The sequence below is a fragment of the Clytia hemisphaerica genome, unplaced genomic scaffold, assembly GCF_902728285.1.
Source record: "Clytia hemisphaerica strain Z4C2 unplaced genomic scaffold, Clytia hemisphaerica genome assembly, whole genome shotgun sequence".
NCBI lineage: Eukaryota > Metazoa > Cnidaria > Hydrozoa > Leptothecata > Clytiidae > Clytia > Clytia hemisphaerica.
This window is the reverse complement of record NW_027104594.1, coordinates 614,228-639,419: the sequence shown is the minus strand read 5'-3', so window position 1 is coordinate 639,419 and position 25,192 is coordinate 614,228. Positions and strand designations below refer to the sequence as shown.

Below are 25,192 nucleotides of genomic sequence, written 5' to 3'. Positions count from 1 at the left end.
CTTTTTTGTATTTATTTATTTATAGATGAACTAAAGTAAAAGAAATGGCGTCTGCTTGTGAGTTTCCAGATGAGCTCATTACAAGACCTTTGGGTTATGTTGCATTGGCTGGGTTAGATTCCCAAAACAATGCAATGCACCGGTCTATTTGGGATACTTTTACGGTGAATAGGAGGCAGGAGAAAGTACTAAATATTCAATTGATACCTGGAGATGCAGAATTTCCAAGAAAAAAGCCAAAACAGGTAAGTAAATAATTCATTTTGGTTTTCTATTTTCGCAGCATGAAAAATAGGGTAAGATAAACCAATCACATGTTTAGCTTTTTTATAATTTGTATTTGTTTTCTATTAAATTGCATTTCGCTAATTTTCTTTGTAGCGATCATCCTATGAATTCTACATTCCCAAAGGGATTTTCAAAACAAATTGGATGAAAAAGCATATGAGTGGGCTCCCAGCACTTGTTGTGGTCTTTTATGATTTGGATTGGAATGATCCTCAATGGAAAGAAAAACAAACGGAATGTGCTTCGAGAGTTGCTGTTATCAGGTATGCTTTTTCCCATGTTTGGCTGTGCTGGTATTCAGAGTAGAGAGGTTAAATATAACCTATTAAAGACACACACCAAGCGACTCCTCTCCTCATGGATAAAATTGCTTAGTTTTACATGGACTGTTATTATAACTTCTGTTGTCACTGCAATATCGAAAATAAATTAAAATGCAAATATGAAAAACAAAGCACACGTTTCTTTTCTTCAATAGCTAGAATTTAAATTTCAAAGTTTGAATTTATATTTGTCCGAAGGAGTGTCCTAATGTATCTTTGTCTTTATCTTTTTCTTCAGATCAAGTTTGTATGGCAGAAATTCAAAGATTGCTGTTGTCTTGATTCAAAAGAACATGCCATTACCTCCAGGTAGGTCAAATGTTTTACAATTCAAATAGGTTAGGTAGGTTTGTATAATTAGTTCTCTGGCTCTGAAATTTTAAATGTCAAATTGATCTAATGGTGTTGGAGCTTCCTTCAAAATCAATGTTTTCTATTAACATTTCACAGGTGAGGATCCACAAGCTGTTCATAGGGCAGAATCGCTTTGTCAAGCCTGTGAGCTTCCTTCAAAATCACTCTTTGTGCTTCCCTTCAGTGATCACCTTCATGGCTATGTAACAAGGTTTTTATTCTTATATGATTGATTTTAGACCTATTTGTTTAGTAAGTCCTACCTATGGACTTAAATATGTTTGTTTTGACCTAGAATTATGATGTTATTTGAAAACAAATTGAGTGCGCTAGATATCTTTCTTGATTTGTGCTTTTATAAAAGGTCTCCCTTTCTCCCTCTCTCCATCAAAAATTCTTTTTGCATGTTGCATTTCTCAAAAATTGGGTTATCAGTTTGTCATTGTTTAAGACATTGTATTCTACTTTGTCTTTGGTGTAAACCTATTTTAGTTTTCAGAGGATTTTCAATTCTTAAAAGACAGAAGAAACCTCCTTGAACTTAAATTTTCCTTTATAACATCAATTTTAGCTGAACATTTTACAACACTAAATCGTTACCATGGAGGCAAAAGGTCCAATCTCAAAATTAGTGTTTGAGAAAGTTTGCTTTTCTAACCTAAAATTGTAAGAAACTAAACTTTTTCTTTAGTGGAGAAGAAGGATCCTATCTACAAGAGAAAAGGTCCCATCTCAAATATTTAAGTCAGCAAAGTAAAAAAAATATTTAGTTTTCTCAGACACCTTTTGCCTCTACAGCAGCGAAATTAAACATTTTATTATTTTTAGGTTGGAAGGTGCATTTTACGAAATAGCCCAAGCTTATTACACAGCAGAAGCCAAATACGTGAAACAACACAAGGTTGGTTCTTCTCAAACTTGACTTAGAGTGCATTATTTTTTCAAATTCGAGCTGGGAATTAAATGCCTCTGTAGCTTTAGACTTCTTGTGATTTATTTACAGTATTTGAAAAGCTGATTTTAATTGAAATGAAATCAGTCACAAAGTGTAACGTAGTGTTAAAAGTCAATCAATGAGCCAAAATTTTGCATTTTCTTTCAGGAATTATTAAACAAGTCTCAACATCAGGTATAATGACTTAATTAAACTTTTCTTGATCATTTTTGGAGATGCATTCCCCTTTAATTGTTTCCTGGCTTTGTTTTTCTTGAATGAGAACGAAGCAACACAGCATAATAATAAAAATTATTTCCATTTTTTCTAGCTTCTGTATGTGAGGCATCAATTCAAGATTGGATTTTATAATGAACTCAAACAAGATCCCAATGCTGCCTTAAAGTATGTTTTTTATTGTCTTCTCAAATTTTTGAATTCCAATTGTAAATAAATTAAATTTTGATTAAGGTAAATGGCGTTTAAAATGGATTCATTTTCCACAAAAACTTCCTTTTTTTAATTTTTTTTGCTGTTTTTAATACAAGGGTTGTGAAAATTAAGGAAGTCTGGTCGAATAAGAAAGTGTTTTTAATTGCAAGGGTCAGACTTGCAATGTAGACAAACCATATGCTCATTTTATTTTATTTTATTGTTCTTCTTTTCAGACATTACAAACAGTCATACCAGTACTTATTGGAGCATCGTTTAACTGATATCAACAACTTAGAAATCAAACTATGTGCAGGATTCTTGAACTACAAGGTTTGTTGGTTGCTCCATTCATCTACAGTTCATTGAGTTAAAACTTTGGATTCTAGGACAATTGCCCTCAGGACAATTGCCCACCAGGCAATTGCCTTCCAGACAATTGTCCCCCAGTCAATTGCCCCCAGGACAAAGACAATTGTCTTGAGGCAATTGTCCTGGGGGTAATTGTGCGGGGGGCAATGTCATCAAACTTTGGGGGAGTCAAAATGTCACGGATGTTTCTATTCTTTTAGATTTGCAAGATTTCATTTCAACTAACTGCACCATTAGATGCTATTGGTCAATTCCGAAAACACATGGATTACTTTAAACAAAAATCTGGACCATCTGAGCTGCTTTTCGAACACTTTGCCTGGGTGGCAAAACAGTTAGTTTATCTTCATTTGGATTCAGACGCAATTAATTTGAATGAATATCTTTTTTATCTTTTATCACTTTGTTCAATAAAGTATTATTTAAATCTTTGGTAGATTGGAGTTAATCTTAAACTATTTAAGGTTATTGCTCGATTAACTTAATCCAAATGTGTCAGTGTTTCATAACCAGGTAGGACATTATAGCGTAGACGGTTCTAACGGCTCTTAGATGGTCAATACAGGACAAGGCAAGAAAAGAGAAGCTTCAGTCAGCAATTAACTATTCTCATTTTCTCATTTAGGTTTCATTTATTTGGAGAACTTTTCCAGGAGGCTATCAAGAATGGATTACAAGCCATACAGGTTTACTAGCAATGTTAAAATTTTTTTCGTCCCAAATTTTTCCATCTCAAAATTCTGCATAATTCACCAAAATTTCAAGAATTTGTGCTAATTTGCTGTGTAAAAATCCATTTTTCATCTATATTTTTCATTTTTCACCTTGCTTTGACCACTGTACAAGTTTGCGCTAATGAAAACTTTTGTGAGGCTTTCGAAGTTCATTCAAAACGAAATGAAAAATTAGTGTTCTACTTACCAAGAAGCTTTCTAACACATCCTCTTTGAAATATGATCTTTTTACCAATGGCCGAATTCTTTAATAAATATTTGTTTATCTGTTGTTAGAGAAAGTACCATAACCCTTTTCCTCCTTCCTCTTTTTCTCTCCAGACACAACATCCAGGTTTCTACTACCAATCTGCAGCGAATGCAACTATGACTAGAAGAGAATATTGTAAAAAGATTTGCCAGGTACAATCATTGTTGCATCTCTCTTTTTTCATTTGGTAATCATTTGAATTCATACATCTCATTTTGAGAAGTGCCTGTAAAATTTTAACTTTGTTGGCCTGACTGATAGCCCCTTGGATTGTCTGGATTGGATTGTCAGCTTTTGTGTCTAAGATACCCTCTTACTGTTTAAACGGATTCTAGTTATCAGAAATGTTTGAAAAATTCATCAATTGACAAGTTTTAGTACTTTTTATAGTTTTCAGAGGCAGTCAATTCAGATGTTTTGTCTGGTCATCTTGAATTTTACGGTCAGCGACCCTGGAGACCTGGTTGTCAAGGTATCACAATTTTCATTTATAAATGTATTGGGAATTCTAATCCAAGGATAACGGGAGAATAACGGAAGAAATAAGAATTAAGAAAATTCAGATCATTTAGAGAGAGAATCTTCAATGTTATTTTGTTTCACTATAGATTCAGGTTTGATAACAACTATGATTCTCCTTTTCTAGCTAACGAAGCACCTGACCCAGGGCTTGAACAAGCTGGTATTTTATGTTTACAAGCTCAAGAATTAGCTGTTGAACATTTCGTAAGTAAAAAGTCAATCTTTTAGTGGATGATACAAAAATAGTCACGAAATCAAATTTCAGATCAATACTTTATACCTTATCATACCTTGATTTCCATTGTTATTCCAGATTTTGATCCCCCACTGCCAAAGTTTGAGCTAAAGTTAATTAGGGGCCATAAATATCATGCCGAGCTTGTATAAAATGTAACAGCTATAACAAGTCTTGTCAGCAGGTTTTAGGTGCCCCCTAAGAATTCAGGTGACCCCTAAGATTTAGGTAACCCCTGGTTGCCAAATATTTTAGGTGACCCCTAAGCCAATGACACGTCACATTTTTTCGAAAATCCTTTTCAAACAATCAAACAAATACAGCAGTTAGTTTAGCTTATTGCTAAATAGAATAAATGCCCTAAGAAATAAGAGATAAGCTAAGTATTGAAGGTTCATGCCAGATTATCAAGGTTTTGTAAGTCAGGGTGCAAATCCCTTGCCAAACAAAATTTTTATCTTAGTAAATGCAACAGGATTAAAGAATTTTTACAGATCAGTGCCGTAGGAAGCATTTTTATATTAGGGGGGCTGAAGTTTAGTGACACCGCAAGGGCCAACCGGTTTGGCCAGAGGGGGGAAATTTTGAAAATTTGAGCTCTAGATTGCTTGAAAATGCACTCAAAACATGCACTTATAAGACAATTATGACAGATTAAAAAAGAAAAACTTTGCATTTTGCAAAATAACCATTTTTGAAAAAATTATTGGGGGCATAGCCCCCCTCCCCCCCAGGTTGCTACGTCACTGCAGATAATATATTAGATACCAAATTGTCAGTTTTTTAGCATTCTAGTTCTATTGAATTATCACATAATACATTACGGACATTTTCGTGATTTTAAACATAAAGGATGAAATAAAATTTAAAAATTAAAAACATTAGCGCAAGATGTTCTAAGACGCTGGTGAAAATATGGAAAGCACAACAGTAGGTGTAGACTCAAAATGTCAAAGTGTAAGATTAGTTACTATTAGATTACTATTGCTTAGATTAAAATATAAGATGAGAAAGTGCCAACCTATGGTCTGGTAGGCTGCTTATAATTCAATCATCAAACATAGAATCTAGCCCCTAGGTCCATCTGAAAAGGTGACCCCTAACATGGTTAGTCCCCCCTAGCCACAGGCTAAAATCAGGTACCAATTGCTGCTCGACCTTTTAGCCCCCCCCCTCAGGCCAGGGGGGGTTCCAGCCATATATAAGAGAACAAAAACTTTTAGGATCTGTCTCAAGAATTCTGAGCTTTATTGGGTGACGCAAATAATATGCCGAACTTACTTAAAGGAAATTAGATTTTCAGAATCTGTCTCAATTTTCGATTCATGCATCTGTTTGAAAAAAATAGATGTGACTTTAATTTCTTTTGTCTTGCAGTTGGTGATCATACCTTTGTTGAGCAATGCTGTTGGCCAATTCCGAGAATTTAAATGTGGACGCATGAAGAGATCTTGTAGTAAGACTGACTGTTTTGTGATTTTATTCCTACTGCAATGATCAGGCACGGTGCACCGAGTACGGCAGATTTTCTGAAAAAATCTTGAAATTTGTTTCGTCGTCGGTAAAATCGCTTAAATTTCCTCATTCGCCGTAACAGATTTAAAAAAGCTTCCGTCGTGCCTGATGATTGCATCTGAGAAGAGTTGGAACTAGAAATTACGTTTGAAACAATTTTAATTAGTTCTAAAACTCTGTCACAGCACGGCTGAGATTGACCTGTAGAGATTTACATTGGGGAAAAATTCGTTTAGCTCAAAATTTCGATAGTCTCGACTCTCTTTATTCACCGATTAGACTGGCTCGCAAAATGATTTCATTTCGAGGATAAAGCACCAATAAAGAACCGTGTAGCTCTGGAGTTATGTGTTTTCGTATTATGTTTGTAATAATGTTTTCAATTATGTTTTCAATTATCTCTGATTATCTTTAATTTATTTGCAAGCACTTATGTTTTGTTTTTAGTGACACAAATGGGAGAAGAATATTTCAAAGCAAAAGATTACACTAAAGCTCTGAAGTAAACATACTGGAAACATTATAAAAATTTGCTAAAATCGAGCCTTTTAATACGAATCTCAAATTCAAGATGATTCCGATTCAGATTAACTGAATGGGGGTAGTTGGCAGTGTCCCCTAGAGGCCGATTTTTTGGGGGGCGCTGAGAGACAAAGTGAGCAAAAAGATGTTTCTGATTACTAATCTTGAATTTTTTACACCTTAGCAATTGCAGTTTTCAGTAAAAATTACCTAATAATTTTCGTGCTCGCTTCGCTCACCAAATTTTACAATCTATTTCACTTTCAATAATAGAGAGCACCATAATCCCAACTTTCGAAAATTGCCTCTCCATGTTGCCCCAAATTTGGTCGACCAACCACGCTATTGCAACTGATTATCTATGTTCACAATTTTGTTGTTACCTGGTGATTTTCCCTTTTTCTTTAGCTTTTTGAACCGTGTTGCACCATATTATCGAGCAGAACGTTGGTTTGAACTCTTATCCAGTCTACTAGTCACCGCTCTTAGGTGAGATTTTCTATTCTTTCTAAATCTATCAAAAATTTTTTTTGCATAGGAGAATCTTGGTTGACATGGTAACTATAATGCTGACGTCTTCAAATGAAGCGGTTGATAATAGATAAGCTCTTTTTGAAAACCAATCGAATCTATTCAATCAAGGCGCAACTTCACTAAAATTTCAAGATATTTATACGTTTTTCTTGTCATTGGACTGAGACCTCTTTCCTTTTTTAAATATTACTATACAAGTATGTATGTGTAAATAAATCAATTCACCAAGAGTGCTCAATGAAAAGGCTCGCTCGAGTGTTGACTATTGAGTTCTAAATAATGAATGGTCTGAAAACTTTCAAATTATTTTTATTTAGATGTGCATACTTAACAGCAAGTGCTCAAGATTATATAACCTTCTCCTTGGAATTACTTGGAGAACGTATCTTTTCATTAATTTTGCTATTTTTTTCTATTTTTCTATTTTATATTTTTAACTCGAATAAAAGGAGGGCCTGTGGTAAAAAAGCATAAAAGCATTTCTTCTTATTGGACCTACCCTTGTGGGGTGGAGGTCCTATAAATTAACCTGTGTTCGTTCGTTCGTTCGTCCGTTCGTCCGTCCGTTCGTCTGTTACTAACTTTTCTCAGGATTAAATCATGGGAATCTTTTGATTTTTGGTACAAAGGTGCAAAATGGTGGTGGCCAAAATGTGTGGATGTTTTTTTTTTTGCTCATGAGGGTTTTCTTTTGAAGAATATGTGTGTTTATAAATGAAATTTTGGTTGCTTGGCGTGTTTTTATAGAGAAACTGGCCAAATTCGATAATTTTTTATTTAAGCACATTATTAATTACTTAGGTATTAGCTTTTCTCAAGATTGGCTCTTTCATTCTTTATGACTTTTTGCACAAAGATGCATAACTATAAATCCTCGAATGTGACGGAGCCCGATTTTCAAAAAAAAATGTTTTTGAGCGAATTTGGGCAAAAAAAAACGGCTAAAAACGGGTTTGTTGGACTTTGTGAAATATTGGATCATTGTTTTTTTTCAGATTATTTTGCATGAAAGTAGGTAAAAGATGGCTCAAGCAGACTTTTGTTAAAAAAGAATTTTTCAGCTCAAAAAAACGCATCTTTATCTATAAGAATCACTATTTATAAGCATACATCAATATTCTTAGCCAAATTACTAAATCTTTTGATGAGATAGATGTTATTTTTGCTCACTAAGTCTTGAACATGAAAAAATATTTCAAGAGTATGAAATTTTGGTTTCTAAACGTTTTTTTATAAGAAACAAACGACTAATCTGGATGAATTGTTTAACGGTCATGCTCACGTAGATATCAATTATATATGTGTTAAATAGTAGGTAGGCCCATAAAAGCATCACTTGTTCTTCTTGAAATATGAATGTGTTTGTTATCGTAAGTCAATCACTGTAAGTTAGCTTGATGCCACTCGTATGGCTGACTTTACGTCATTTTCAACCAATCAGCCTGTTGGGTCTATGGTGAGATGTTGAAGACATTGCAGTGATGCATGTCATAAATACCGAGCCGTCCGCCAACTCTTGTAAGAATCATTTATCTGTCCAAAATATTATTTCTTAACCCGATATTAATCATATGAAAACAGACAGTTCAATATCAAATGATGAAAAGACGAGGATTCAAATGAACTTGATGAGAGTCGCTAATGTAAGTCTTTTACACCATTCTTTATATTTACACTTTTCCTTGTTCTAATTCTTCTTCCTTTAAAATCTTTGAACGCATCCGATTATTTTCAGCGGGGATGAAAAAATTAAAGTATAATTTTTCACTGGGGATGATATTTTGGCCAATTTCTCCACTGGGAAGGAGTCCCACTGGGTCTGTAAGAAGGGGGTGTATTTATAACCACCGAAAATCAGGATCAGAAATATTCAAGCGGTACTGTTTACCATTGACTTCCAAGCCTGAAGGGCTAGACTGGAAACTCCTGGATGGGAAATGAAGCCACTTATTTCCCATCCAGAACGCCCACGCGTTGTTTTTACACAAATGCCGGATTGAAAATGAAATCTATCGCCAGCAAAAAATGCAGTCCTCAAAAACAAAAGAACCGCTAGATACAATCCGTTGTCATGATTGCGTCGCGTTCTAGGCGCGTTCTGGATGGGAAATAAGTGACTTCACTTTTTCTTGCCTTAGCCCTTCGGGCTTTAAACTCAATGCTGTCTACTAGGGCAGATTCTCTTATTAAGAAGTAGTAGAATCGATTCGAAGATGTGATTTTCCTAGAATCCTTTGTAAAGATTCCTCATTGGAACCCTCCTTTCCTGAAGGCCTATTAGATTTATTTTGTGACTTCTTTTTTCAGAACACTATCCCAGAACCAGAGCCTGGATGCGATGAAGAATCGATCATACAGGCTAAACAATCATGGTCAGAACTGTTACAACAAACGAACGAAAATACTGTTATTTACACTATCGATGTCACCAGTCTAGCTGGTTTCGGTAAGATATTGTTACCTTATCGGCCATTTTTACGCTGGATCTTGTTGGCGTTGTTTTTTAGTTTGTGGAGAATTAAGAGCGAGCGTGAAAAGGCTTATTATAAGGTAGTATTTTCAAAGTCACTGTTTGCTGATTTCGGTGGAAATTCTTAAAACTTGCTTAATGAATTTACTTAAGCTGCCGTTTTCCATGTAATGTGAGGAAGACGATGATAGCCAGAAAGGAGCTATATAGATTTGTACGTAGCGGTCTCAACTTTGCTTAATTATTTGTCCCGTTTGATAGCTCCAAATTTAACAAAAATTCTCGGTTGAAATGATAATGATAAGTGCTCATTTTCTTTTAGTTCAATGCAAGACCTCTTTAGAAGCTGACAATTTCCATTTGAATGAAATGGCCTCCATCAAAGTCTATTTACAGTAAGTCTTATGCAATCAACGCAACCCGAAGATATAGATGAAGTAATGTCTCGGTGAAGTATAACAACTTTCGTCCTGCTAGCTCCCTTCATACACGATATTTTAATAATTTCAAAAGTATTGGTTGTGATACCGATAGAGCTCAGAGAGTTCAGAGAATAAATACTTGCGGTGGTTACTTAAATCTACGTGACACACCCACTGTTACCGGACAATGAACTTACTTACTACTTACTGCACGGTTATCGTCCATTGTTCCCAGCAGCTGGGGTTGGACGCCTTCCTCTCTTGATGGCCGTACGCCATGCAATGCGATCGTTTGTCAGGTCGATGTTGACATTGAGGGACTTCATGTCCGCATTGATATTGTCCGACCATCTCTTTTTTGGTCTGCCAACATATTTCCCTTGCACTACATGAGTGAGCATCTTTTTTTGCCAACAGTCGTCGTGCATACGCTGCACATGACCGAATCCAACGAAGTCTACCTTGGGAAACTAAGTCTTCAATACATGGAATACCAAGTCTTTCTCTAAGCTGGGTCATCGAAATCCTATTAGCCAGACGAGTTGAACAGATCCAACGAACCATCGCGTTATCATTTCGAACAAGCCTGCTACAGTCATCCACCGTGACTGCCCAGGTCGGGCTTCCATGAAGCAAAACACCCCTTACGGCCGAAGTAAAGACACGACCACGACATTGCAATGGGATGCTCTTATTAGTCAAAATTGGCAACAACTGTCTAAATTTATTCCACGCAGACTTCACCCTTGAGGTAATTGCATCAAAACAGCCTCCATTGTCCCCAATCATATCACCTAGGTAACAGAATGCGGGTACTACCTCAAGATCTGAACCGTCTATAGAAAACACAGGGGAGGGAGGTACAACAACAGGATTTAGACAAGCAGGACAAACATAGTTAAAATCTTCCCTTAAACGCCCTTTTATGCCCGAGCATCGTTTATGAATGTTTTACATTGGCGGCATAAAATAGAGTTGCTCCCTACACCTCTGTAGCAGACACCACAAGGCCATTTACTTGTCTTTTGCCTTTCCCTCAGACCATGTTTGCAATGCATTACTTTGGTCTTCCGAGTGTTCACACGTAAACCCTTTGACTCAATGGCCTGTTTCCACTGGGTTAGCTTGAACAAAAGCTCCTCTTTAGATTCTGCAATAATAACCAAATCATCTGCGTATAGTAATTCCCAAGGACAACCGGTACGAAATGACCGAGAGAGAGCTTCCATGACAATTATAAATAGCAAAGGACTCAGGACTGAGCCTTGATGCACACCAACGTTTACGTCAAACTCGTCGCTGAATTTACCATTGATGCGAACACGAGAATGAAGTATAACCAAAAGCTACTAGAAGCGAATCTTCTACTCTTTCCAGGCTAGAGAAAGCCGCTTGTGTTACTTTCAATGTAATTTAATAACTACGTGTGTCGTGCAAATTACATAGAAAAGAAGTGATTTAAAACCCTAAGTCCTTGTTACAGGCTTTCCTGCAAGTCTTTTAACTCGAGAGTCTTCACTTTTCATTTAGGGCGTGTAGTATGTATCCAATCAGGTTCAGTGAGCTGGGCGTCAAATTTAATAACACGGTATGTACAATTTTGAATAAAATAGAAAGAAAAAATCTGGTTTTAGCATTGAAAACTGAGGAAAGTATTTTGCTTGTCATTTTATTAAGTTGGCTTAAATTTATTTAACACGATCGCGTTAAACAACTGAAAGATATTAAAGGAAGAAATTTTGGCGGGAATTTAATTTAGCGGATGGCCGTAAAAGCTTTTCCAGAGGGGATTTGATTGGCGGTTAACTTGAAAAATTAAATTTGGAAAAACTTATTTTAAAGCCTGAAATAGCGCACATTTGGGGGAATAAATAGAGCAACTTAAATTTGGCAACTTAAATTTGGCAGCAATTTAATTTGGCGGGTGAAGTTAAAAATTAAATTTGGCGGGAATTTAATTTGGTGGATTTTGACCATATCCTCAAAATCCGCCAAATTTTCTTCCCGTCAAAATTTCTACCTTTAATGTACTGTATCCGTCAATTCGCATGCCCTTTTAAACGCTAGGCTCCCATTAGCAATAGTTATATATATCTTGAACTGTTTTTACATAAACGTAAAAGGTAGCCTTTTTTTCAAATTCGTTAGCTGCCGTTACCAGTTCTTTCTCTTTCCAGCTTTATGACGAGCGTTGCGTGAAACAAGATAAGACAGATCATGCAACGGACGAAAATTCCGATTTATACCTCGAGCCAAAGAAAGTGAAGATACAAGAATTCAAATTCATCCTTTCGCCTGATGATGTCGAACAAAAGTTAGAGGTATGACTTTTTCTTATAAAGCTTTCTGCCATTATTTGTTTTCCAGAATAAGATAAAAATACTAGATACTTTGTGACTTTATGCTGTCGGAGGACTAAACTTTGATGAAAAATATACTCTTTATACGATTTCTTTTTTCCCCAAAACAGGTCAAACAACTATATCTACGCCTTGGAGATTCGATCGTGTTGTCATGGACAGGATCTGGCTTGGACGCCAACATTTCTCCTTCTTTCGATTCAACCAATTACGGTGGAGGACGATTACCCATCAAAACTTCTACCGATGGAAACATCCTTTGGGATTCCATTCATATTTCACCCATCACTGAGTAAGAAAATAAAATACCTTACCGGGTCGAGCTCGTTATAAACAGTAGCGTCTCCTCAATTTGAACAAATTCACTGGCATTGTAACTGAAAATTTTGAGAAAAAACAGTAGAATCAAGATTATTGACTTTGCAATTCAGAATCATCATCAAGTTTATGTTTTTTTTCTGTGACGGAGACGGTTAGTTTCTGCTTTGAGTAGATCCCGATTGACTGAGGACGACGGTAAATTAGCACTTTTAGCGTTCTCGATTTTGCGCGTCAAAACTACGACTCCACTCTCCTCAAAAGTGAAATTACATGAAATCTCCCATGGTTATAAGAAGTGGAATTTTTATTCTTAGGTAGAGAACCTTTTTTTTTTGTTTGGTGCGTGAATGGCATTTCAAACAGACAGAATCATATAATTGACTAATGTTTGACTTGACCTTTGCTTTACATCTTTTGAAGCTATCCATCTTTTCCTAAAGGAAGTTAGGTACTTAAAAAAGATTCCTGACGAGATAAAAAATGTGGTTTCGGTCCTTTTAAGTCAATTTCACCTTCCTTTCATCTTTCAGTATTTTGCCACGTGATTCACTCATCTCAATGTCGGTACACCATGATGCACCAGCATTGGTTGACGAATATTATCCTTTGACTGTGACCATCACAAATACTGAAAGCGACAAGATCAATAATACGAGGTATGTATATTCACAAGTAGTATTATGGAATCAGCGAACTTTCAAGTAAATAATTAGAGGGGTATTATAACAGCTAACCTGAGACCTAAAATAATAGACTTTTAACCTGGAAGACTCTGTGTCTCAAAACTGTAGCTTGAGCTGTGGAAATTGCTTGTTTCACTGAGTAAAAAAGTGGAAAGACGCATTTTAGTGATACATTCTTCTATCTTGCTAAATTACCGCTGGAGTAAAATTGAATTAAATTACTAAACCCTCAGCTTAGCTTACAATATTTTTGATTGCATACTTTTTAAAGATGTTCTTGGAAACAATTTTTTCCATTAGTCCTTAAGAAAGTTTGCACAGTACTTGAACATTATTTTCTTCCATTTTGCAGATTAAAGATCACCGAGACCCTTACCACTGAGAAAAGTAAGTAATATCAGTAGCAGTATATTTGTAAAGTAATAATCATGTGTGTTGGTACAAAATACTTTATGAGTATTTAGAATATTCTACGCCACGGAAAGTCACACAATACTAGAGTCTACTTCTAACTGAACTTTGATTTCTGATAATTTTCGATGGCGCTGAGTCCAGTAAAATCTTATCACTTATCAGCGCCATTCAGGCTATCAAAAAGCATAAAGTGGCTAGCCAAAAGGTGTTGTTTATATAATTTCATCTTTAGCGAGTTAAACCATGGTGTCCACTTCTGACGTCATACCGCTGCAAAGAAGTAAGATAACAATTTTTTTCCCCATTTTAGCTCTCCCTTCGCTATACAAAGATACGGCTGAAGATGAAAACGCAGTGAGCGTAATCGAGGTAGATCTCAAAACCATGGAGACAGGTCAAACAGTAAGAAATTAATCATGTCATTGTTGTGAAAAAAGGCCTAATTTTTACAAACCATAGTCTTAACCAATATTAGAAGAAAATACAAACTATATAGAATTCACAGAATAAATAGCCTGAATAAAATTGAACTAGATAATTGGGTTGAACTCTTGATTTGCAAACAAAACGATTCGTTTTCACTTTTAAGATTTGATTCGACACTTTGACTTTGAACTTTGAAGAATTTTTGACCTCCTTTGGGAGTGTAATTTCAGGGCTGACGATTACTGTATTTACTTCGAATAAAGCCCTGGGCGTTAAACTCTTTTGGATTTTATGAGGGAAGTTTATTCGGGACAAGCTGGAGTTTTTACAAGCTCTTATTTGATTTGGTTGGTCGTTAAGATGTAATAAAAGAATCTTATTACTTTTTCTAAAGAACGCGTCATCTCTATCCCTTTAAATGACAAATTAGTGAAGTATCTTGTAAAAACTCCAGCTCATCCCGTTTATTCTAGGGGGCATTTCAAAGAAGGGGGCGTTTATTCGAAGTAATGCGGTAATAATCTCTTATTTCATCACAGGAAAAATCAACAATTTATTTGAAAGCAAATGAGATGGGTCAAAGGACGATTGAATTTCAGGTAAGATGCCGTGTACGCCAGTATGCAATTACTCACTCCATTTTTAAAATGTATTAAATGTGTTTTTCTGACTGATCTATGCAGCAAAACCATGACATATTATATGTTTTCTGTTAGGCCAACTATTCTTGAATCTAAAAAGGTAAAAATCGGGATGAAAAAATTTGATGGTGAAGAAAATGAAGATATTTGCGAAGAAGAGTATTTCAACTTTGAGGGCCTTATTTTTCGGCAAAACATTTTGGAATTTTTTTTTCGTTGGATGGTGTATCTTGAACCAAACTGAAAATAGATTTTCGAAAAATCTTTGTAAAAGCTTCTTTGTTTCAATCTTAAAAATAGTGACTTTTGACCAATTTTTCATCCCAAATTTTCGTACAAAAAGAGTCATTACTTTTGATACATTAATTTAGGAAATTTTTCCGAAAATTTTAGATACCTAAAGTCTATTCACGATAAGTGTGCACTCTTTTTTCTTTTACCTATAACTTTTGAAAGAATTCTTCAATCTTTATAAATTTGGTATCATTGGAAAGATATTAGTGCGTGGAACAATTTGAAATAAAAAAATCTTTAAAAAATTCTAAAAATGAAGATGAAAATGAAGAAGAAAAAAATGAAGATCTTGTAAAAAATTGCTATAACTATCATTTTCACTGAAGTGAATCCTTGATCATCGAACGTCATCACTGTGAAAAAATTTCTCAAAAATAATCATTCAGTCAAAAGATGTCAAACAAAGTTATAAGGTGATTGACGTCTAAAAATGTTGTTTTTTTGCTGTTTTCTGCTGTTTTTTGGGGTCAATCACTTATCTACTTTGTATCATAACTTTATATTGAATAAATATTTTAGTGAAATTTTTTCACCTTGATGACCTCCTAAGATCAAATAATCTCTCCAGTGAAAATGAAAGTTATAGCACTTTTCTACAAGATCTTCATTCTTTTCTTCTTCGTTTTCATCTTCGTTTTTAGAATTTTCTTCAAAACTTTTTATTTCAAATTGTTCCACTCACAAATATCTCTCCAACGATACCAAATTTATAAAGATTGAAGAATTCCTTCAAAAGTTATATGTAAAAGAAAAAAGAGTGCACACTTATCGTGAACAGACTTTAGTTCAATCTTTTGCAGACCATTTAAAAAAAATCCGAAACAAAAAGGTTATTTACCCATTAAAACTAAGCACTTTTTTGAGGGTTCAGTTATCGAGAGGAAAAATAATCGCGAATTTTCTGATTGTCTGTGTTTTATGCCAAAAAGTCTAATTTCAAAATTTCACGTAGATCCTGAACGCGATTTCGCGAGATTAATTTCCGCGGAAAAGCACAAAAATTTTATTAAAATAGTGTTTTCTCAAAGCTGAACGAAAACACATTTTTTTGAATTCATTTTTAGGTGACGTATAATATGAGTGTTTCGGTTGGTGAAGAAATGGTCAATTGTTCTTGTTCAAAGGTATGTTGATTTTCTTTATCGTTGCCCCCTTTCTTTCTTTTTCTTTTAGTTTAGTGTGTTTAACAGTGATTTAATTTGTCTTTAAAATTGTGATAATGACCGAGAGTGTACTTGTGCTAATCTTAGGTTAGAACCCATTGTTTTGAGGGAGATTAAATATTACAAATTAGGAAGTTAATTATTTTGAAAATTTCCTTCATTCCCGTATACGAAATAAAAGAGTTTTAACGGAAATTCTTGAAACATTGAAGAGATCTATTCGAGTTGCGAAATAGTTTTATAATTTTTTATTACTGTATTATTTCTTGTTCTTGCATTTACAATGCTGTATTTAATTGTTGTAAAAATACAAATTGTTTCAGAATGAATCAGTGGAAGTGAACATCCAGATCCCCTTCTCCATCTCTGTCAAGATCGCAAGTCTCAAGGTATGTTTCTCTAGAAACTATTCGGTACCGTAACTCTAGGATAATCCTACTTTTTAATCCAACTTGTGGTTCTTGGATTACAGTACAGTTCTGACGTTCCGTTGATTTGTATAAAGAGAAGCTTCCGTCTCCTAATCTGCATAATTCACCAAAATTTCTAGAATATGTGCTAATTGAAAATCCGTTTATCACTGACAGTATTTCCACTAGCCAAAACATTCATGGGCAGCTCCACAATATGTTTAAAATGCGTACGCACAAGAAAAAAATTAAATACACAACCTTTGGAACCTTCAATATTCACACCTACTGTAAACATGAACCCAACCCTTTTCCACAATACAATTATTCTCGTTTCCTCTTTTTTTTTGCGATCGATCAGTTTCAACAAATCGATAAAGTGCACGTGGGCGAGACGTTCACAGCAATAACATACATCAAAAGTACATCGCCATGGCCAATTGATATCACATCCAGTGAAATGGTGTTGGTAAGTCCATCAAGAATATTGAAAGGTCATATCAAGTTAATAGTATAATCATAAGAAATAAATGAGATCTAAATCCAGATATATAATCAGCGTCTCTAGGTCTAAAACAAGTCTCTAATGCAAACGTTTTTTATAGTCCAGCGTGTCAGTCTTTTTAAATGGCTTTCAAATATGTCAAGAATCCTTCAAATTCTTCTTCTAACTCAGGTAATTTGTCTTCAAACAGACCCGATATTCATGGAAATTTCAAAAATTCATTGCCGCTACTTGAGATAAACACTATGGTACCTTCGGCGTATTTCGTTTGAAGGGCATGGTTAGGGTAGTAATAAGACTTTCTTGATTTTTTTTTGCAGACTAAAAATTTTCAAGAAGCAAATGGAAATCTGACGTCACAGATAGCCGGTCGTAAGTAACAACTCCTCCTTTTAAACCCTTGCTCGATAGACCTACCAATAGAATCAGTCTACTTCTGTTTCACTGACTGTTTAAGTTTTCTTCCCAAAAAAGAAGGTTACGATTTGAAGCAATTTATTTCCTACATACCTTATCGGGGAAAACTTCGCCGGGGAAAATTTTCGTCGGGGAAAAATATTCGTCACTTGGCCAAAATTTCGTCACTTTTCCCCGACGAATTTTTCCCGATAAGGTAAGTTGCGCGGCCTGCGTGCTTTTCTTATAAACGCTGGATTGGAAGTAACATTTATCGACATTAATTTGAAAAATGACGCGAAAACAAAGGACAATGCGAGATCCCATTCTGTCAGCCGAAATTTGGAGCACATTATAATGCATCACTTTGCGTTGAAGATACGCCTCTAAGCCCTTCAGCTTAAAACTCAATTATTCTTCCTTCCACAAAGAAGCCTTCGTGTAGAAATATACAGCAATACTTTGTAATATCAACATTTGAGAGGATGGTTTACTTTAGTATTTATTAGACGTCAATATCGAGCCAGAAATTTTATGATTTCGAAGTCGCTCGCAAAAGGTTGTACCATAGTCATCAGGAAATCAAAATGTAATGGTCCTGGTTTCCTGGTTAATTAATATTTAGGGGTTCTGGGTACAAGATAATTTCCTGTTTAATTGATATAAAATTTTTGTTTCTTTCGTTTCCACCAGTTGAATTACAGGAAAACGATATCGCCAGTGAATGTTCTTGTTTATTGGCGCCTTTGGATACTCATCGATCTTTGATGAACCTTCCACATAAAACACTACAAATGGGACGATATCTCGTCAATTGGAAGAGGTATTACTTTAATGGGTTAAATTTTCGCGGATTTGGGTGTCATCCGCGAAATTAAGCCTCAATGGAAATTTGGAAAGACCATATCCGCGAAATATTTCTAAACAAATCTAATAAAATGTCAAATGAATATTTTTTGAAAGTTTACTGGCATCAAAAAGGCGCTAATAATGCATATTTCAACAACCAAAATGAATGGTTTGACAGTAAAAAGTAAAAAATCCTAAAAATACTGTCACCAATTAGTGCCATCCGCGAAATTAAGTTCAGCGAAATTTAAGTACATAATTTCTTTTCAGGCCTTTCGCCCCCTTTCTTGAGCCGTCTCTGGTTAGGGTTTACAGACAGTTTTTATAGCAAGTTGTCTCAAGCCTCTATATTGCTTGGAACTTGCGAAACGATGGATCTGGAACGTTTTGCAACGCTTATTATACATTACGACTAGTCTTATGTCTTTTCTATCTTTCTTTTTTTCAGGAGATCTTCAAAGAAAGTAGTGACAACGAAAGTGAATTTACCGAACGTCAATGTGGAGTTCATCCCTTTCTTTGTCGAAGCTAGTAAGCATTTTTGTTGTCGAAGCTTCCACAACTCCGTCTACCATTTTGACACAATACGATCCTTTTAGAAAAATAGTTTCCCACAGAGACATAGAAAGTCGGGATAATTTCAGCCTTTATTTTGAGGTACGATGGAATTATGTTGAAAAATGGAATTTTCCCTGTTGTACCCTTATCTATCAAAATATCATCTCAACCCCTCTTACCGTCGTTTCGGGCCAAGACTTTACTTTCCGGACTAAGATTCCACTCACTCTTCTGTGATGTTTTTTTTCCCGGGATAGCCATCTGAGTATCGTAAAAGATTTTTTTCTAGAGGTACTGAAAATACCTTGGGTTGACTAAGAAAACTGGCTAATTTTCCACGGCTCGTTTTTCAACTATCCGGAGTGCTTCCTTGTCTTCTTCTTAAAAAACCTGGTCTTTTTCCGCTAAAGGTGGCAATGCAATCTTAGTCCAGATAGAGCACTTACCCAAAACGACGGTACATCAAGATAATGGCCATTCTTTCAATGCCAAGTGGGCACTACCAATGCATGTATAGTTAGTTCATTTTCATTGGGATAATTATTAACTTTTAAGCGTGAACCCATTGACTTTCTATTGACTTCCAGGCCCGACGGGCTAGACTCGAGACTCCTGGATGGGAAATGAAGCTACTTATTTCCCATCTAGAACGCCCGCGTGTGGTTTTTAAATAAACACCGAATTGAAAGTAAAATCTATCGCTAGATTTCAAAAAATGCAGTCCTCAAAAACGAAGGAACCACTAGATATAATCCGTCGTCATGATTGCGGCGCGTTCTAGGCGCGTTCTGGATGAGAACAAAGTGGCTTCACTTCGGACTTTAAACTCAATGTGAAAACCTTGTCTTTCCACTATCAAAAACAACGAGAATCTTAAGGGCTTTGTAAAAAACAGTATCCATTTGAAATTTGAAAATTGTACTTTTTCAAATGATTAAGCAATGGACAGAGCACGCATTCCTAAGACATTTTGGCGGGAATTTAATTTGGCGGATGAAGGACATTGTTGTCCAAAAAACGCCATCAAATAAGAAAAAAAATTGCTCTAAAGCCTGAAAAAGCACACATTTGGGAGGATAAATTAGATTTGGCGGGAACTTAATTGGGCGGATTTTGACCAAATCCGCCAAATTTTCTTTACTTTGAAACTGTTACACTTTTTCTTAGCGATTCCACCTTACGGACGTATGCAAGAATGTATGTTATGTCATTACACCGTTTACAATCATACAAACCGCGTCCTGGAAGTGGAAGTGGTGGTTAAAGCAAGCGGCGCTTTCATGTTAGCCGGTAGCAGTCAGGTATATAACAGGAATTTTATTGGAAATATTTTATCTTTATTGTTTTTAGCCAGTTTTTTAAATAAACTGTTGCATATATTTTTTAACAAGGTCTGAAGAGTAATCATGGCTTTTGATATCAACCCACAATCAGATTATTATTTTTATAATAAGCCTATTTCATAAAATTCTTGTATCTTTTTGGACCTACCTCCGGGTACCCCGGTGGAGGTTCTATAAATTAACCCATGTCCGTCCGTTCGTTCGTCCGTCCGTCCGTCTGTTACCAGCTTTTCTCAGGATTGGCTCATTAGTTTTTTCTGATTTTTTGCACAATGATGCAAAATGGCAATGCCCAGAACGTGACGAAGCCCGATTTTTGAGAAAAAATTTATTTGGGCAAATTTGGGCCAAAAACTACCTAAAAATAGGGTTTTTTGGACTTTGTGCAAAATCCTGTCATTACTTTTTTCTGATTTTTTGTACAAAAATGGAGGGCAAGATTCTCTAAAGAATGGCTGAAGTGGTTTTTCCCGGAAAATTCTTATTCGCCTTATAAAACGGATTTTCGTATTTTTGGGGAAATTCCCATTAACCAAATAAGCAAATATAGCTTTTCTCAAAGTTGACTCATTATTTTTTTCTAATTTTTTGCACAATAATGCAAAATGGCAATGCTTAAAATGTATCGGAGCCCGATTTTCGAAAAAAAATATGTTTGGGCAAATTTGGGCCAAAAACTGCCTAAAAATAGTGTTTTTTGGACTTTGTGCAAAATCCTGTCATTACTTTTTTCTGATTTTTTGTACAAAGATGGAGGGCAAGATTCTCTAAAGAATGGCTGAAGTGGTTTTTCCCGGAAAATTCTTATTCGTCTTATAAAACGGATTTTCGTATTTTTGGGGAAATTCCCATTAACCAAATAAGCAAATATAGCTTTTCTCAATGTTGAAATGTTGACTCGTTATTTTTTTCTGATTTTTTGCACAATGATGCAAAATAGCAAAGCCTAAAATGTGTCGGAGCCCGATTTTCGAAAAAAAATATATTTGGGCAAATTTGGGCCATAAACTGCCTAAAAATAGGGTTTTTTGGACTTTGTGCAAAATCCTGTCATTACTTTTTTCTGATTTTTTGTACAAAGATGGAGGGCAAGATTCTCTAAAGAATGGCTGAAGTGGTTTTTCCCGGAAAATTCTTATTCGCCTTAAAAAATGGATTTTCGTATTTTGGGGAAATTCCCTTTAACCAAATAAGAAAATATAGCTTTTCTCAAAGTTGACTCATTATTTTTTTCTAATTTTTTGCACAATGATGCAAAATGGCAATGCCTAAAATGTGACGGAGCCCGATTTTCGAAAAAAAATATATTTGGGCAAATTTGGGCCAAAAACTGCCTTAAAATAGGGTTTTTTGGACTTTGTGCAAAATCCTGTCATTACTTTTTTCTGATTTTTTGTACAAAGATGGAGGGCAAGATTCTCTAAAGAATGGCTGAAGTGGTTTTTCCCGGAAAATTCTTATTCGCCTTATAAAACGGATTTTCGTATTTTTGGGGAAATTCCTATTAACCAAATAAGCAAACGGCAGGTCCAAAATGCTTAAAACATAATGCATATTGCATAATGCATAAAGCATAATATTTGAAAAATGTCAATTTTAGAGGCTATAATAAGGAGAATTTGAAAGATAATACTTTCAACAAAACAAATATACCATTTTCTACCAGAAAATAAAGGGTAGAAAGCTGTAAATTTGAATTTTGGATGATGAAGAAAATCCATGATCCACTGAAAATGCTTGTCGCCATTTTGATTTTCATATTTGTATTTTACAGAACGTAGTATAGTGTAGTAAAAACACGAAAATATCTCCTCCGTATATTACTTTTCTGACTCGAAAACGTAAATTTTAAAGCAAGATCTTTCTGGGTTTTCTCAGAGATTTTTTCGAAAAAGTGCTAATAAATTTCAACGGGTTTTCCTCGGGTTTTCCTTCTTACAAAGCATTAACCATGTGAATGCTTTTTGTTAGATAAGCCAATATCCAGCCAATATAAATTAAAGAAAGGTATATCAAAGAAAATAGACTTCGAATCTTTTTACATTCGAATGTTTATGTTTTTTTTTGAGAAAGAAGAAGGGGGAAACCTTTCTGATCTGTTGCATCTTCTTATTATTTATGCTGAAAAACCCTTTGTTGTTATAATTCGAATGTTTTCTCTTTCGTTCGGATTCGAAAAGTAAATATTATGTCTGGGGAAATCTCTCTGATTGGAATGTTTACAAGAAACTCTTCTAAAGAGGTTTTTGCAGTTTTAGCCTCTGCAAAGGAGGGTTTTAGAAAATATAAAATCGTTCTGTAAATTACACAATACTATTATGCATTATGCAATATGCATTATGTTTTATGCATTTTGTACCTGCCGAATAAGCAAATATAGCTTTTCTCAATGTTGACTCGTTATTTTTTTCTGATTTTTTGCACAATGATGGAAAATAGCAAAGCCTAAAATGTGTCGGAGCCCGATTTTCGAAAAAAATATATTTGGGCAAATTTGGGCCAAAAACTGCCTAAAAATAGGGTTTTTTGGACTTTGTGCAAAATCCTGTCATTACTTTTTTCTGATTTTTTGTACAAAGATGGAGGGCAAGATTCTCTAAAGAATGGCTGAAGTGGTTTTGCCCGGAAAATTCTTATTCGCCTTGAAAGACGGATTTTCGTATTTTGGGGAAATTTTTTTTAACCAAATAAGACAGTATAGCTTTTCTCAATGTTGACTCATAATTTTTTTAGGATTTTTGCACAATGATGCAAAATGGCAATGCCCAAAATGTGACGGAGCCCGATTTTTAAGGAACGTTTTTTTGGGCAAATTTGGGCCAAAAACTGCTTAAAAATAGGGTTTTTTGGGCCTGAATGGTTTCAGTGATTTTCGTATTTGGGGAAATCCCTTTTAACCATTTTACAATATTCAACACACAAGCTTTATTTTTCCATTCTGAATTTTTGTACAATTATTGTCACTTTTTTCTTATTTTCATCTGATGCTAATCATTAGGTAGGTCCATTCAGCATGTTGCTTGTTTTTTTCTGATTTTTTGCACAATGATGCAAAATGGCAATGCCTAAAATGTATCGGAGCCCGATTTTCGAAAAAATATATATTTGGGCAAATTTGGGCCAAGAACTGCCTAAAAATAGGGTTTTTTGGACTTTGTGCAAAATCCTGTCATTACTTTTTTCTGATTTTTTGTACAAAGATGGAGGGCAAGATTCTCTAAAGAATGGCTGAAGTGGTTTTTCCTGGAAAATTCTTATTCGCCTTAAAAGACGGATTTTCGTATTTTGGGGAAATTCCCTTTAACCAAATAAGAAAATATAGCTTTTCTCAATGTTGACTCATAATTTTTTTCTGATTTTTTGCACAATGATGCAAAATGGCAATGCCCAAAATGTGAAGGAGCCAGATTTTTAAGGAAATTTTTTTTGGCCAAATTTGGGCCAAAAACAGCTTAAAAGGTTTTTTGGGCCTGAATGGTTAAAGTGATTTTCGTATTTGGGGAAATTCCTTTTTACCATTTTACATTATTCAACACACAAGCTTTATTTTTCCATTCTGAATTTTTGTACAGTTATTGTCACTTTTTTCTTATTTTCATCTGATGTTAATCATTAGGTAGGTCCATTCAGCATGTTGCTTGTTGCATGTTATTTTGTACCGAATTTACAGACCAGGGGGGATGCATAAATATTTTCAAATTTCTCTTCAAGAAATACGTTGAAAAATTATCTTCCGTCATCATTTAATTGTCTTTGTGAAACTCGATTCGCAAAAGAGTGCACAGACATAAAAACATGATTACTGAATTAAAAATTTGCTTTTATTGAGAACCTTTGACCAAAAATGTTACTGCATATTCTGATGATTTTTTTCTTTTTATTCCTCAGGTACAATTACGTATCCTCCCACATAAGAAGCACAGTTTGTCGTACAATATGTACCCATTGGTTTGTGGAGAAGTCTTGTTACCACAGTTTCACGTCAACCTGCCACAATATCAACAGCTCAACAGTGATGCAATCACTCAAAAGATGTTACCAACACACGCGTTTGTAAAGGTACACGTTTTCCTGTTTCATCTACATGTTTCTTAACTTTTTTAGTTTCAAGCCTAAAAATGTTCTTAAAAAATATTCTCACTCTCACCATTTTAAGTATTTTTGAAAAATTTCTTAGAAATAGAGTCTGCGTAGCCTTAAAATGTTCTTAACTTGTTCTTAATATTTTGGCCCATGAAGCCTTATATTCTTATATAGTTTGCTCTTCTGAAAAACGTGCACAGTTAGGCTACGTCACACCTCATCCTTTCAGATTTAAAACTTCTTCTTCAGAGTAGACTAATCTACAATTAGTCTGGAAAATAGTGGAAAACCTCTATATAAAGCAACTCCTCCGATATTCTTTGTAAAAACAGTGAGAAACGTGAATTGAAATGAAACTCTTCTAGTGATGGAAACTTGTTTACTCGAAATTATTCCGTGACTTTCTACATGAAACCCATGTAGTGACATTAGAGATTTCTTTTGTATTTTCAGCCGCACGCAACTCACCGCAAAGAACCGCTTACTCCACAAGACATTCAAGTCAAATGAATTTTTTGTAGAAATTTGTACAGAAATTTTTCCGTTATTTTTACTTCTTCTACTGGGTCACTTCTATGTATTTTTTCATGAAAACGAAACTAACCGCTATCCCAATCCACTTTTAAATATAAGAAACTGAGGAACACTTAGAAATTTCTGAAATCTTTGGGTGTTTTTTTTTGGGAATTTGAATAAAATTCAGTGCCGTGTTTGTACATAATGATAGGGTGATGATGATAAATTGTTTGCTTCGGGAAAATTTTTTTCGTGTTTAAGGGCTCCGACCATAGTGAATTTTTCATAATTGCCGTGTTTAAGATGTGTTTTCTGACTGATGT

General features: G+C 35.0%; 1 protein-coding gene across 1 annotated transcript; it reads left to right on the top strand.

Moving 5' to 3' along the window:
• LOC136823982 (trafficking protein particle complex subunit 11-like) lies at positions 1–25,121 on the top strand. Its single transcript, XM_067080137.1, has 36 exons — positions 1–245; positions 382–551; positions 850–920; positions 1,062–1,176; positions 1,794–1,866; positions 2,068–2,094; positions 2,231–2,304; positions 2,568–2,664; positions 2,904–3,037; positions 3,329–3,389; positions 3,759–3,839; positions 4,078–4,159; positions 4,334–4,413; positions 5,822–5,900; positions 6,407–6,461; positions 6,890–6,970; positions 7,333–7,397; positions 8,597–8,658; positions 9,323–9,461; positions 9,808–9,880; positions 11,438–11,495; positions 12,085–12,228; positions 12,378–12,559; positions 13,119–13,244; positions 13,624–13,658; positions 13,996–14,087; positions 14,651–14,710; positions 16,111–16,170; positions 16,533–16,598; positions 16,981–17,088; positions 17,445–17,496; positions 18,214–18,343; positions 18,818–18,900; positions 20,095–20,228; positions 24,159–24,329; positions 24,807–25,121. The coding sequence occupies exons 1-36, from the start codon at positions 45–47 to the stop codon at positions 24,861–24,863; spliced, it is 3,378 nt and encodes a 1,125-aa protein (XP_066936238.1). The 5' UTR covers positions 1–44; the 3' UTR covers positions 24,864–25,121.
• The last annotated feature ends 71 nt before the right edge of the window (positions 25,122–25,192 follow it).

Coding starts and splice junctions, on each gene's coding strand:
- LOC136823982 (XM_067080137.1), top strand. CDS start 45: ATGGCGTCTGCTTGTGAGTTTCCAGATGAGCTCATTACAAGACCTTTG. Junction 2,095..2,230: donor TAAACAAGTCTCAACATCAG/GTATAATGACTT, acceptor CATTTTTTCTAG/CTTCTGTATGTGAGGCATCA. Junction 18,901..20,094: donor CCCTTTCTTTGTCGAAGCTA/GTAAGCATTTTT, acceptor ACTTTTTCTTAG/CGATTCCACCTTACGGACGT.